We start from the raw sequence: 14,857 nt of genomic DNA on the forward strand, positions 1-14,857 counted from the left end.
CAGGCCTTCAGTTCCTGAACAAATATATCCCAAGTGGTCAAGACATGTTCATGGTTCTCAAACCAAAGCAAAGTGGTCCCGGCAAGGAAGAATACTACATTCACGAGCTTCGCCGGCACGCCCCAGTCGTAGTAGCGGCTCACTCTGCCGTAGTGTTTTGGCCAAGCATCCACGTCTTCGTTAGTTTTACCTGAGAATATCCCTGGTTCAGGCGCCCAGTAGTCTGAATGTCGAGGTCGACGGCCACACCTTGTACCATGTCGGTGGCACTGGCGGATGCAGCAGCGTAGTCCGTCAACACGATTGCTGTGTCGTCGTTCATGCTGATGTTGTCCGGGGGTAGGCCAGCTAAGCGTCTGCTTTTTCAAAGACCTTCTGCTGCGGGATCCAGGACGGCGAATTACCCAGCACCTCCACCAAAGCTGTTACGGATGTGATGGGTTTATTTACACTCTTAATGCCAGCGCTCCACCGTCACTGCCGAATCACCATCGCCCGAGAGCATCCTACCTCTTCTTTTTCCCTCTTTCAGTCCGCGTTACAATATTTTCTCGGTCGCCATTTGAAACCATGCACGAGCAACAAAATATTTTTAAATGTTTCACATTGCCTGTGGGCGTGGTTGATTTTCGTCTCTGCGCAGCGCATCGCCGGCTAGGGTGACGTGCAAACGTGTGCCAGTGCCACCTGGCGGTTTCCTCCTAACGCGTTACGCGCTGTCGGGCACGTTCATCACATTTTCATATTCTAGCCCATGTAGCTCAGGTGGCATACACAATTTTTTTTTCAGATGCGAAGCAGCAGGGCGGTGCCGAGTAGGCCACGCCTTCCCTCGCAGAGTGCGCGCGTGACGTCCTCCCTCTCAACCTTTCCTCTGCTCGCCGCGTGTCATCGGACTCGCTTCACGCTCTAAACCGCTCGCAACGCTCGAGCTCAATTCTCACGTCGCCAGCAACTCCTCACTCGCGCCACCTCTTTCCATCTGTCGGCGAGAAGAAGCCTCGGGTAGGCGCGCTGTGCATGCTCACGCACCGCCGTCTAGCCCGGCCGTGGTCCCGCGGCGCCGGTACTATGGAGAGCGTGCGGCTGCTTGCCGCGTGATCACGTCGACGGGCAGGACGCTACCGTGACCGGGCATGCTTCCCGCTAGTGTGCGCGTACCTTTCCCGGCCGTCGCCTGCGTTGCGCGTTTGCGAAGCCGATCGCGCTCGCGAATGGCAACGTCGCTCTTGGAGCATCGATGCGGCGTGAACCAGGGAAGCCGAACGCAAGCGTCAGCAGTAAAACACCAACGACACCGACGAGGTGCGAATCAACAACGCCGATCGCGTTCGAGAATAGAGACGGCGCGCGGGTAACACCGACGAGACGCGAGTCGGGGAAGCCAAGCGCAAGCATCTTCAACGCGTCCCTCCTCCCATGCCTTTGTGTTCAAAACAAATGTCTTCTCGAGTAAATGCTACCCTGAGTTTCGCCTCAAACCATTCTTCCAGCACCCGCGTCGATGCCCGCTTAGACTGGGTCATGGCCGTGCGCACCATCGCTGCTTCGCATCCTACCACGGTTTCCTTCGGGGAGATGGTTCATAGTTTCATTTATTTCACTTATTGATTATGTGCAAAAATAATGTTGCGAGAGACCAGAAGAAAAAAAAACTGATTATTAAGCTTGAGGGTAGCCTGGCCAATCTACAACTATATCAGCGTTGCAACTGTCATATTTATGGGTTGTTTTTATTTGAGCAACGCGCTGAAAAAGTCGACAATGCAGAATTTATTGCTGTTATTGACTTGATGGTGACGGTAACGGTAATGATGACGGCAAAAACAAGCCGAGACTGCCCGTATAACTGCTATTGCAATAAAATTAATGCAGCCATAATGCGTTGCACATGGCTCATCTGCATGCGAGAACTCTTACACAGCAATATTAAGTTACATAAAAAATTCCTTTGAAAAACAAGAAAATGAAACAAATTGACGACGATGTGTTGAAGGCAAGTTTATGATAAGGATATTGAGACAAATAGCCTTCGTAGTCAACGAAAATTTGTGTAATGCCAAAAAGCTGTCCCTTGAAAGTTATATTTAGCAATGTTGGTAGTTGGAACCGAAGCACGTTATTATCATTATTATTGTGAAATTCCTTAAATTACCATTTTTCTGGTATGCGTATATGCACTTTATTAAAGTGGCCTGTAAAACTGCTATGGCTTGTAAACTACTGTTTCTTTATTACATCCGATTTATACTGGCGAAATACATCAGAGATAAAGATGCAGTTTACAGGGCTAATGTTAAGTTTAATAAAGAGGTCACTGGTGCATGAAAGGTGTGACACCTGGGATAATAATTGAACCACAAGTTTTTGTAATAGTGTGAGCTTGGTAATGTTTTTTTTTGTAGTGGTATCACAAACTAGCATGCCATAAATAATTATTGGTACGAAAAGAGTATTCTACAGAGGCATATTGATGCTTCTGGGGCATTCGAATGAGACATCATGAATTACACTAATTCTTCTGAAGAACTTACTAGTTGGGTGATTCACGTTGTTATTCTATGGCATGCGCTTAATAAGATAGTTTAACAGTCTTGTTCCGCGTTCAGAACAAGATTGCTTTAGTTTTACTAGTGTTAATTTTCAAATGGTGTTGATTATCTCAGTAATTTATTTTGCATAACGATCAGTTACCTCCATTAGGTTCATTCCTGAGCACTTTGAACTATGGTCCGTTCACGCAAGTGTGCAGAGGCTATGAGCGAAGGAAACTAAATTAGACAAATAAAGCACCAATTCTTCTCTGCTAAGGACGCGGTCGACTATTGCGCAATACACAGATCAAAAGGTACATGATTCCTATGGTGCAGGCATTGCGCTTTAAAATGTAGGTAAGGTTGTAAATGCAGTCAATACCCGAGAAACGTTGTTTAAGTCAAACTTAACTATTTAGAATGCAGTTTAATGTGCACCATGGCCTTGTATGCAATCGATTGAGGTAGAAAGAAAAAAGAAGCGCAAATAGTTCACAACGGCCATAGACAGCATTTCTACTCAGTACTTGTTTTGTATTGTTCTACGTTGACCTAGCAGTTTTTTTCTTTCGATCAAAGCAATTATTTTTTGATGCTCTTTATGCCAAATTGGCTTAAATGATACGACTCCCTATACTTATCGTTCTATTTTTGCACAGACCACCATGCCAGCAGCTGTGCGGAAAGTGAATGGATGTGCGCTCATCTAGCTCAGTGTGTTTTCCAGTTCGAGCGCTGTGACGGGAAGAGAGATTGCTCAGACGGCAGCGATGAGCAAGACTGCGGTCAGTATCAAGCTGTCAATTCGTCAATCACGTAGCGCAGACACTGAAAGACGCACATGTGTACCATTCGTTCTTTCTCTCTCTCCACACACACACACACACACACACACACACACATATATATATATATATATATATATATATATATATATATATATATATATATATACAGGGTGTGTCCCAGGTAGTTTTAGCCGGCGTTTACAATTATGCCGGCACACGCTATTACGACGTGACCAAATGCACATTGCTCACTGTTGCCTAGAGTTAGTCAGACTATGTTTTGTGTTCTCAAATATTGTTCAATTAGATCTGTTTCATTAACAAGTTTTTGTTTTCAAAGGATGAAGATAGATAAAATATTTCAATGAGAAAGTTGTGGACTGGTTTGCAATACAATCGAATAGATAGTTTTGAACCTTATATCTGTTAAGTATTAGTGGTTTTCTGCTACTTACAAATGCCCGCGAAATACGAAAAAAAAATACCACGTGACGAAACCCGCTCGCGCGTCAGTGCACACGATAATTCGAGTGCTCTCTAACGTTCCACGTACGAACGACACGCTTCCCTCGTACTGGCTCATGACAGTGATAAGCAGTCACAGTGGTTATCGTCCTTGTGGCTGATAGCAAAACGCATTCATCGTAAAGCCACCACCATCGTTGCGGCCCTGCCGAGACAGCGCAATGGGGCAAATGCATTTGCCACTTTATTGGGTATATATATGAATTTAAACGTTGGAGCATCTGTCAGCACCACCAGTAGCCATGGCGGCGAGTGTGGCACACTCTTTATGAGCCTGTTTGGCATCACGTAGCACCTGAACCTATTAGGAGCTGACAGCTGACAAATAGTCCCTTGTATAAGACCTAAAGGGTGCCAGTACGAGACCCTCGTCAATGAATAAGGGAAAGAAGTATACTGAAGGGCTTGTTTTCCGTGTTTTGACACAACCTAATGAATTCTAACTGACAATAATGCCATAGAAAGTATACCGGAAGTTATTAGACCAAATTGTGTTGTAAATGGGAAGACAGAAAAGTGGGTGAAAAGAGAACTTGCCATGAGCAGGAACCGGAGTGACGGGGGGGGGGGGGTAGCTGCTGTAGTAGCTCAGTTGTAGAGCTTCAAACGCGTTATTCGAAGATTGCAGGTTCTGTTACTGCCTATGGCAAGTTATCTTTTCACCCCCCTTTTATTTTCCAATTTACACACCAAGTTGGTATAATAACTTCCCCTATACTTGCATTGGCATTATTGTTGTTAGAACTCACTATATTGTGTCAAAACCCAGAAAGACGAGGCCTTAAGTATACTTGTCTTCCTTGATATATATATATATATATATATATATATATATATATATATATATATATATATTGAAATAACTTGCAGATAGCACATAAGAAAAGGATCGTATTTACTAACGTTTCGGCCGTGGCACGGCCGAAACGTTAGTAAATACGATCCTTTTCTTATGTGCTATCTGCAAGTTCATTCAATATAGAAAATACCCGGACCTGTCGTGCCTTCCCTTAAAGTTTTATATATATATATATATATATATATATATATATATATATATATATATATATATATATATATATATGAAAGTAGATGCGCTTTCACATTACAACTGTTTATTGTGCGGACGTTTCGACAGGAACCCTGTCTTTTTCAAGGCATAATACTATTTACACATGTTCCGTGCCTTTTTATATTGTAGCGATGCTGACACCGACAGGTTAAAAAAACAAGCGTCTTTATTAGGGCGAACTTGTGCCCACGATTCTAAAAACTATGGTCGTCAAGTTCGAGTAGCCGAGTGGCACAGATCTGACTAACTTCCTCTTCCTCGTTGTTGAACGTCCGAACGCGTGGCGCATGCCAGCCGAGCCGGGTCTTGCTGGTGCTGGTGACGATGATTGTGGCGGGCTACTTGAATGTGGCGAACCTGTCGCAGCATTGCCCCCCTCCTCAGACGCATCGTCCCGATGCTTAAGACAGTGAAAAGATACACGCGCACTCTCACTCGTTTTTCGACGATCTGTCATGATAGGGCTTCATGCGGACTACGTGGACCACTTCCGTGGGATTGCGGCGTCTTGAACCCACGTGTCCAGCGGACCTAACTTCATAAGTGACGTTGCTGATACGGTTGAGTACTTCATAAGGGCCGAAGTATCGGCAAAGAAGCTTTTCAGAGAGTCCGCGGCGGCGCACTGGTATCCATATCCACACTTTGTCACCGGGATGATAAAGTGTGTCACTGCGTCGCTTGTTGTAGCGACTAGAATCGACGTGCTGTTGGTGGCGTATTCGGTATCTTGCCATTTGCCGTGCTTCTTCGGCTCTTTGCAAGAAGTCATCTAAGTCAGGTGGATAGCTGCTTTCGTCCTGTAGTGGTAACATGGCATCCAGCGGGGTGGTCACTCTTCGGCCGAATACTAGTTCGAAAGGGGCAACGTGGGTTGTTTCTTGAACGGCTGTATTATATGCGAATGTTACGTAGGGTAATATTTCGTCCCACTGTTTATGTTCAACATCAACATACATTGATAGCATGTCGGTCAGAGTTCTGTTGAGGCGTTCGGTTAAGCCATTTGACTGAGGGTGATACGCCGTTGTTCTTCTGTGATCGGTATTTGTCATGCGCATCAGGCATTGCATTAGGTCTGCAGTAAATGCGGTGCCCCGATCCGTAATAACGACGATTGGCGCACCATGTCTGAGCACTATGTTGTTCACAAAGAACTTGGCGACTTCGGCAGCTGTCGCACTGTATAGAGAGTCAGTTTCAGCATAACGGGTGAGATAGTCTGTGGCTACGACTATCCATTTCTTGCCTGCACGCGATGTCGGCAAAGGTCCTAGGAAGTCCATGCCGACTTGTTGGAATGGGGCATCTGGAGGGTCTATTGGCTGGAGAAGGCCGGCTGGTTTTACGGGTGGAGTTTTGCGCCGTTGACATTGACGACAAGTTTTCACGTAGCGCTGCACTGATGCGAGCAACTTAGGCCAATAGTATTTCAGGCGAATCCTGGCGAATGTTCGGCTCACACCCATGTGTCCAGATGTTGGCTCGTCGTGGCATGCGTGCAGAATTTCCTCTCGCATGGCTGTGGGCACCACTAGTAAAAACGTTTCACCATTAGGTTCGAAGTTCCTCCTGTAAAGGACACTTCCTCGAAGGCAGAACGCGGAGAGCCCTCTGGAGAATATGCGAGGGACTTGAACGTCGAGACCCTGCAGGTGTTGTATAAGTGCCAGCAAATCCGGGTCATCTCGTTGTAGTTGAGCGATTTTGGATGTGTCGACAACGCCTAGAAACGGGAAGTCGTCCTCTTCAGGTACACTTGGATCGACGGGAGAGCGTGACAGGCAGTCGGCATCGCTGTGTTTCCTTCCCGATTTGTACACGACCGTAATATCATACTCCTGCAGCCTAAGGCTCCATCTTGCTAGTTGACCTGACGGGTCCTTGAGATTTGCCAGCCAGCATAGAGCATGGTGGTCACTGACAGCTCTGAACGGTCTACCATAAAGGTAGGGTCGAAACTTGTTTATGGCCCAGATGACTGCGAGGCACTCTTTTTCAGTTGCAGAGTAGTTCGCCTCAGCTTTTGATAGTTTGCGGCTGGCATAGGCTAACACTTTCTCTTGACCATTTTGCCACTGGACAAGGATGGCGCCGAGGCCGACATTGCTGGCATCGGTATGGACTTCTGTGTCGGCTGTCTCATCAAAATGGGCAAGTATTGGTGAACCCTGTAGTCGTTTCCTTAATTCGTCAAAAGCTTTCTGTTGTGTTCGCTTTCCCACGTGAAGGGCATGTCGTCTTTTGTCATTTTTGTAAGAGGTTCCGCAATCTTTGAGAAGTTTTCCACAAATCGTCTATAATAGGCACATAAACCCAAAAATCGACGCACTGACTTTTTGTCTCTGGGTGTAGGGAACCTCTGAACAGCGGCTGTCTTTTCGGGATCGGGACGAACACCCTCGGAACTAATGACATGTCCAAGGAATCGCAGCTCTTCGAAGCCGAAGTGGCATTTTTCGGGTTTGATCGTCAATTTCGCTGACCGGATGGCTTCCAATACTGTGCGTAGTCGCTCTAGATGTTTGTCGAACGTTGCAGAGAATACCACCACGTCATCCAAAATATGACTGCCATTTCAATCCGGCGAGGACAGTGTCCATCATTCGCTGGAACGTCGCTGGTGCGGAACAGAGGCCGAATGGAAGCGCTTTGAATTCGTAGAGGCCATCTGGTGTTACGAATGCCGTTTTTTCACGGTCCCGCTCGTCGACCTCTATTTGCCAATATCCGCTTTTCAGATCTAAGGAGGAGAAAAACTTTGCGGATCGCAACCGATCTAGTGTATCGTCGATACGTGGCAAGGGGTAGACATCTCGTTTAGTTACACTGTTCAGTTTTCTGTAGTCGACGCAGAATCTAAGTGTGTTGTCTTTCTTCTTAACGAGCACTACGGGAGACGCCCATGGACTATTCGAAGGCTGGATGACATCATCAGAAAGCATCTCCTCCACTTGCTTCTTGATAATTTCCCGTTCTTTCTGTGACACCCGATATGGATGCTGGCATATAGGCCTCGTGTCGTCTTGCGTTATAATTCTGTGTTTCGTGATTGACGTGCGCTGGACCTTCGAGGTACTTGAAAAGCAATCAGAGAATTCTTTTACCAAGGCGTAAATCTGTTTCTTCTGACTGTCCGGAAGGCTCTGATTGACGGTCACGGATGTGTCGATGTTGCAGGCCACTGGTCGAGTGGTTGATGTCGTTAAGCTGCATAGTTCGGTCGCCATACAGAAGTCGTGTAAATAGGCGATAGCCGTGCCTTGAGCGATGTGTTGAAGCTCATTGGAGAAATTTGTGAGTAGGACATCTGCACGGCCATTCGTCAAGTGAACAAGACCCCTAGCTACGCCGACACCTTTGTTCAAAAACAGTCCTACATTTGTATCCGCTATGCCTTCGCGGTTGTACAATGCATCATTTTCTACGAGCACCATTATACTGCAGCGTGGCGGCACAGTTACGTCATCATGAACAACGCGTAGAGCAGTTAGGCGTCGTTCCTCAGATTCCTCCACAGGTATAGCTCGTTCAGTCGAAAACGACACGCTGGACCTACGCAGGTTAATTACGGCTCCATTAGCTCGCAAAAAATCCATTCCTATAATGAGTTCTTTTGAACATTCTGGCAGCACAATGAAATCGGCCACGTAAATAAAGCCCCGTATTTCAAGTCTTGCAGTGCATCTGCCAAGGGGCGTAATAATGTGACCGCCTGCCGTGCGTATCTGCGATCCACTCCACTGTGTCACAACTTTGTTTAGCTTTTTCACCATCTTGTGACTTATCACTGAATAATAAGCACCGGTGTCGACTAAGGCATTCAGCTCCCATCCTTCCATTCTCAACCGCAAATCTGAAGTAACGTTTTCGTTGCTGCACCCATCTACCGGAAATACACCGTCATCACCCTCAAACCAAATTGGAGGATCTTTGTAACTGACGTTATCAGCGGCCTCACCTCCACAGGTCGCTTGCTTCAGTTTTCCGGGTGTGGACTTGGAGAGCGATGACCAGGCAGCCTTGAAGGTGTACGTGGGCTGGATGACCGGTAGCGCATAGGCGATGGTGACCGTGACCGGTGTTGGCGTAGAGTTGGCGAGTTCTGGCGCGTCGACAAGTACTCCTCAATCTCGGCTGGTCGTTCGCCGTTTCGGGGGCACGGTGCATATGACGGGAAGCCTCTTAATCCAGCCTGTCGGTAAGGACAGAATCTGTACAGATGACCCGCTTCCCCACAATGAAAACACAGAGGCCTGCGCTCGTGATCACGCCAGACGTCACTTTTCCTGGGCCTACGCTCCACATAGTGATGTGTGCTACGTGCTCCTGGGGGCAGATAGGTAGCTGTCGGTTCCCGTGGACGAGGTGCGCTGCGTGCCGCAGGTGGGAGAGGAGTCGTTGCCATCGCAACTGCTGCATTGCTGTGTACCGTGGGTTGTCTGACAACCTCAGAGTATGTTCGGACGCTCTGGCTCTCGTATCACCTGCCTCAGTTCGTCACGAACAACGTCCGTAACAGATAGTGCAGTTGAAATCTGGGGCATATGCAGTCTGCTCAGTTCTTTTCTGATAACTGATCTAATTAGCTCTCGCAGGGCTTCAACGTCGTTTCGCACGCCTCCGGGAAATACCTGTGCAGATGCGCAGTTAAGATTCCGGTTGTACTGCCGAGCCCGCTGTTCCAGTGTTCTTTCGATGGCCGTCGCTTCCGAGTAAAACTCAGCAACCGTGCTCGGAGGGTTGCGGACGAGAACGGCGAACAGCTCTTGCTTCACTCCGCGCATCAGATGGCGCACCTTCTTATCCTCAGCCATGTTGTAATCCGCACGCTTGAACAGGCGGACCATGTCCTCAATGTACATAGCAGCACTCTCGTTTGTTAGCTGGTTTCTCGATTGAAGAGCTGCCTCCGCCTTTTCTTTCCTGTCTATGTTCGCGAACGTAGCCACCGCTTGTCGTCGAAATACCTCCCAGGTAGACAACGAGGTTTCATGGTTCTCAAACCATGTCTTCGCGAAGTCTTCCAGGGCGAAGTATACGCGACAGAGCTTCTCTCTTTCGTCCCATCCATTCAAGCTCGCTACTCTCTCGAACAGGTCCAACCAATCTTCAACATCCTCGTACGAGTCGCCGTGGAAAACTGGCGGCTGGTGCGGTTGGCTAATGAACACTTGTGCCGGTGTTACCTGGCTAGTCATAGTGGTGGCATCCATCGTTCGAATTCCCCTTGGTATGAAGTGAAGAGGACCGAACTCAGGTGAGTCACCTCGAAGACGGCGACTTGCCCTCTGGTGTACAGGAGTCACTTCCACGGGGTTGATACGCTGGTCGTCGGGGCTACGCTGTCTTGAGCTCGTGGGGCTTCGATTCATAACCCAGCACCTCCACCAGAAATGTAGCGATGCTGACGCCGACAGGTTAAAAAAACAAGCGTCTTTATTAGGGCGAACTTGTGCCCACGATTCTAAAAACTATGGTCGTCAAGTTCGAGTAGCCGAGTGGCACAGATCTGACTAACTTCCTCTTCCTCGTTGTTGAACGTCCGAACGCGTGGCGCATGCCAGCCGAGCCGGGTCTTGCTGGTGCTGGTGACGATGATTGTGGCGGGCTACTTGAATGTGGCGAACCTGTCGCAGCAATATCCTGTCGAGACAGAAGGGGAGGGGTCAATTGAGAGAGAGAGAGAAAAGAAACAGCGAAACCGGAGGACAAACATTAAATAAAATATAGAAAATCTAGGAGAAGAAGCAAGACCGACACGGCGTAATTAGAAAGGGGCAGCATTTCAACAGAGTAGGGCAGAGGTAGATGAGGAATGTCATCATTGTCAACAATACCTCCCCCGCACCCACACTTCCCCAAGTGGGCAGGGAGCCGCCGTTTTTGTATTTCACCTTTCCGTGTAGTCCGCTGGCGGCTCGTTCCTCTTTGAAGTGTATGACAAGTTAATGGGGAGGGCTTAAGCGCTTTAAGTGCATGCTGGTGGCGTCGGGAGGAGCGAAAAAGCCGGTGAATGAGGCACCGCCATCGATATTCATTATATGCATTGGCTCCTTGTCAGTGAAGGGACAGAATGTGCGTTAAAAATTAAAGAAGAAAAAAAAAACCATGGGGGGGGGAGGGGGGAGACTGTACGACATCCGAGACAGTCACCACACAGTTGCGGCTCACTGGGAAGACATGCGCGCATGCACGAAAAAGTTAACGAAACCACCTAGTTGTCAGCTCCTTGTCAGTGAAGGAACAGAATGTGCGTTTCAACTTAAAGAAGAGTAAGAAAAAAAAGAGAAGGGGGGGGGGGGACAATACGACATCCGGGACCACTTATCTGTGCGTTCCGGCTGTGCTTGATGAGGCAAATCATTTCTATGTTGTCAGATGCATAGGCCAAAAGCATTGTTAGCGGGTAATATTATTGTCGTAATGAAACCGGACTGATTAGAGAGAAGCGTTTGCGTCTTTTAGTTGTCGTAACGCAGACAGAGTGCCTGGGTGTTCATTTATTCCGTATTTTATCGTGTTAAATTTGTAGATAAAATAAGATTCCCGTTGTTCCCGTTTTCTGATTGTTCGAAAGTAGTTTTCTAGTAGTGTAACCCTGATGTGATCAAAGCTGTGGTCTTTTAATGTGCAGTGTTTTGAAAGTGGAAGGCCTGGCAGAGATCGTACATGTGCCCGATGGTTGTTGAATCGATGGTTGTTGAATATATATATATATATATATATATATATATATATATATATATATATATATATATATATATATATATATATATCATTTACGGCATGTAATGGTAAGTACTACACTTTGCACCTAGCTGGCGTTAATCATCTCCATGGCATTTTCACAGTCTATGGTTTTGGTGACTGCAATTTCTACGAAGAAGACTGGACAGCGGCATGCAACTGGACAGTCGACATCATTGGCGGCCAACCATCGTGGAAGCGAGCTAATGAATCCCATTCTGAGGACACAGGTCCCCCTAGCTCACATCGTGGAACACCTGGAAGTAAGCAAATCCATGTGATACTCAACATTTCTTTATATTGACGTGGCAAATCACACAATCTCTCTGACAAATAACATTCACAGTTTGATGCAAGGGATTTCCTTCTTCTAGATACACCTCAGTACATATCCTCATATTTCAGGTTACATTAGGTAGATCTGATCTAAATTCAGTAGATGAAGAAAATACAAAAAATTACCGTCATATCTGTGAAGTGAAAGATATTAGAGGAGTTTTCTCGGACGTGCATGGTACGTTTCTTCACGCGATAATTTCTTCAGGAAGGCTTTTTAACGAGCCAGCGCATGATGTGTACATCGAAGGCCGCGTAGTTGATCATGTTACGCCGCCGGCACTGCACAGTGTTCGTCACGTTGATCGGCACGTCAACCACAAGCCCCTTTATGCCATACTGGCCACTGCCGTGAGTCAAATGCCTAACGTTTATACATGACAGACGTGGAGCTCTCAGGCGAACTTCAACGGGGTTGAGAAAAGGCAGGTGAAAGGGCTGTGGAGGATATTGGTACCTGTGTGTAACACTCATTGTAGGAACTTGTCACCTGCTGCTGTGCCTACGAAGTGATTACCCTGGCCCTGCCGGCGTGCCAGCGGCTTTTTTTTTTGAGGCTGCGCGTCTTTGAGAGCCGCCAGACCAAACACCCCTTACGCCATTTCCTCTTTCTTTCACATTCCTGTCTGTCCACCACTACCCATACTCCGTGTAGTATTGTTGAGGTGACCTGCTCAGAGACACTTAAAACGACACAGTTTTCTCTTCACTTCCCTTTCTTTCAAGTCCACTTGAGGTGCTGCGGCGTGCTCCGTACCGTCTGTAGAAATTAGGTGCTTTCTTCCTCTTCTAACCACTACCGCTTCGAAAACCGGTGCCTTGTAGAGTTACTGTATATGCTACCTTTAGGTAGCAGAGTTACGCATACCTTTTCCTTCCGCCGCTCACGCGGCTATTCGGTGACCACTGTCACGAAGTGCAAATTGATGCCAAACGTTTTATTCACGTGGTGAAGCCAACTTTACGTGCACGATGACGCGGCGCCCACGCGTTCTCTGCCCGCGCCGATATCAGCCTCATGGTGACCGCCATTAGGGGCTTTTAGCTCTTACGTATACTTCTTTACGTTACTGTGTTACCGGATAGAATCTGCACATGTGCGGCTCTTTAGAGAAGGTAAACCTTTACGTAAAGTAAACTACCCGCCAGATAGGCTTTACGTTTGTGGCGCTATCTCGCAAATCCACCTTCTTTCCCTGGAACTCGCGATATTTACAGTGTGGAGATTTCGAACATCCAGTCAAAAGAAGCAGAAGTGGGAGCACCGATAGCGATTACATTGTTTCAGCTGAATTATTAAAACTAATATGGTCAGAACTTCGAAACTGCAAACGTGTTAGCCCCCGTTAGACTGGATAGGTGGCGGAATCTATCGGGGTGAAAATGAACCGGGCAATCACAAAATTGTTATTGTAGAAACATTATGCATCGTATGTTTGGTGTGAAAACCGCGCAGCGGCATTATTTCAAAATCAGTTACCTTCTCAGTAGTTTTCACCTCATTTAAATAAATGTTGAGTTTAACGTCCCAGAACTACCATATCAGCATGAGAGACGCCGTAGTAGAGGGCTTCGGAAATGTAAGCACGCAGGCTTCTATTTTTTTTCGCAACCTGTAGTAGTATACCGCCTCACTGCAACACTGCAATCTTGCTCAGCGCGTGCGTATAAGTCTGCGGCACGTACGCCGCCCACGCCGGAACATCGCGCCGTATTTTTCTTCTGCGCGCGCGACGAATGGCTTCACTGCACAGCCGTTGAACCTAATGGCGGACCCATGCGCAACTTTGCTCCCGTACGGAGCATATACAGCAACTCTAGCGCCTTAAGTAGAGGCGCGCCATCTAGTGTTGGAATCACTGGAGAGGTAACCTTGAGCGCGACCGTGGTAATCTGCAGGCAGCGCGGATGTATACGCCACCCGCCGACAGAGGACAAACTGCGAGCAAAAGGAGCCACCTCCTAAACGTTCGTAGAAATGGTGCTGAAGGTATCGTTGTTTGGGATGTAATTGTAGCAGTGCCTAAATCTTGGCGGTTTGTTTTTCAATTACAGACTGCGCCATGAAGGCTTCAGAAAAAGATATTTCCAGGCAGTTTTGTTCAAAGTAATATCCAAAGAAAAGCTTACAAAAATATTTGTACATTTTCTATGACGACTGAAAACTTTGAAATTTTCCATGAGGCATGAAACGTTTGGAAGCAGTTGATTTCTTTTGTATTGTTGTTCTGACTTGTTTTCTGATTTTTCTATTTTGTCGAGAAGCTTTTTCACCCAGCGCCATTATTTTGTTTGTTCATCAGACTAGATGTAAGTTAAACATCTTCATCCTCATTCTCTTTTGAGATTTCGCCATCTAGGCATGGCCCATCTCTCTGGAGAAATAGAGAATCTGAGTCTTCTACAATTTTTTTGCACAATCTCAGTCTTCGTCAATCTTCTACACAATCTGAGCCTTCCCAGTTTTCATCTTTGCTTTGACTTGGATATTCATATTGAAAGAGAATGTCATGAATTTGCTCAGCTTTGACCTTTTGCCCCCATATTTAAAAAAACCTTTTAAGGCTTTGAGATGCCTAAAATTTATTTTGCAGGAAATTAATAAAAAAACTTCATGACCCAGCAAACTGCAGCACACTTTTCAGAATGCCCAGAAAGCTAGACTTCTGAGTCCTGAATGTCTCAAACGTGTATGCAAACCTAAACTGCAAACAAAGTTGTTCATTATCAATGATATCAAAATAATACATACTAGGATTGCTAAGCAGGCTCCACGAAAAAAATAGAGAGAGGTATTTATGATCGAGATATTACTAGTAATAAGCAAAGTGGAGCATGTAAAGTCAGTTACT

The 14,857-nt window shown here is 46.7% G+C and overlaps 1 protein-coding gene across 1 annotated transcript in view; it reads left to right on the forward strand.

Annotated features, from left to right (window-relative positions):
* LOC119176965 (MAM and LDL-receptor class A domain-containing protein 2) overlaps positions 1 to 14,857 on the forward strand; it is a 217,568-nt gene that overhangs the window by 181,950 nt on the left and 20,761 nt on the right. Inside the window, exons 52-53 of the mRNA XM_075878325.1 lie at positions 3,194 to 3,319; positions 11,774 to 11,932. Of these exons, the coding sequence (XP_075734440.1) occupies positions 3,194 to 3,319; positions 11,774 to 11,932 (285 nt within the window). The remainder of the gene's footprint in view (positions 1 to 3,193; positions 3,320 to 11,773; positions 11,933 to 14,857) is intronic.

Source organism: Rhipicephalus microplus, chromosome X (assembly GCF_043290135.1).
Source record: "Rhipicephalus microplus isolate Deutch F79 chromosome X, USDA_Rmic, whole genome shotgun sequence".
NCBI classification, from domain to species: Eukaryota; Metazoa; Arthropoda; class Arachnida; order Ixodida; family Ixodidae; genus Rhipicephalus; species Rhipicephalus microplus.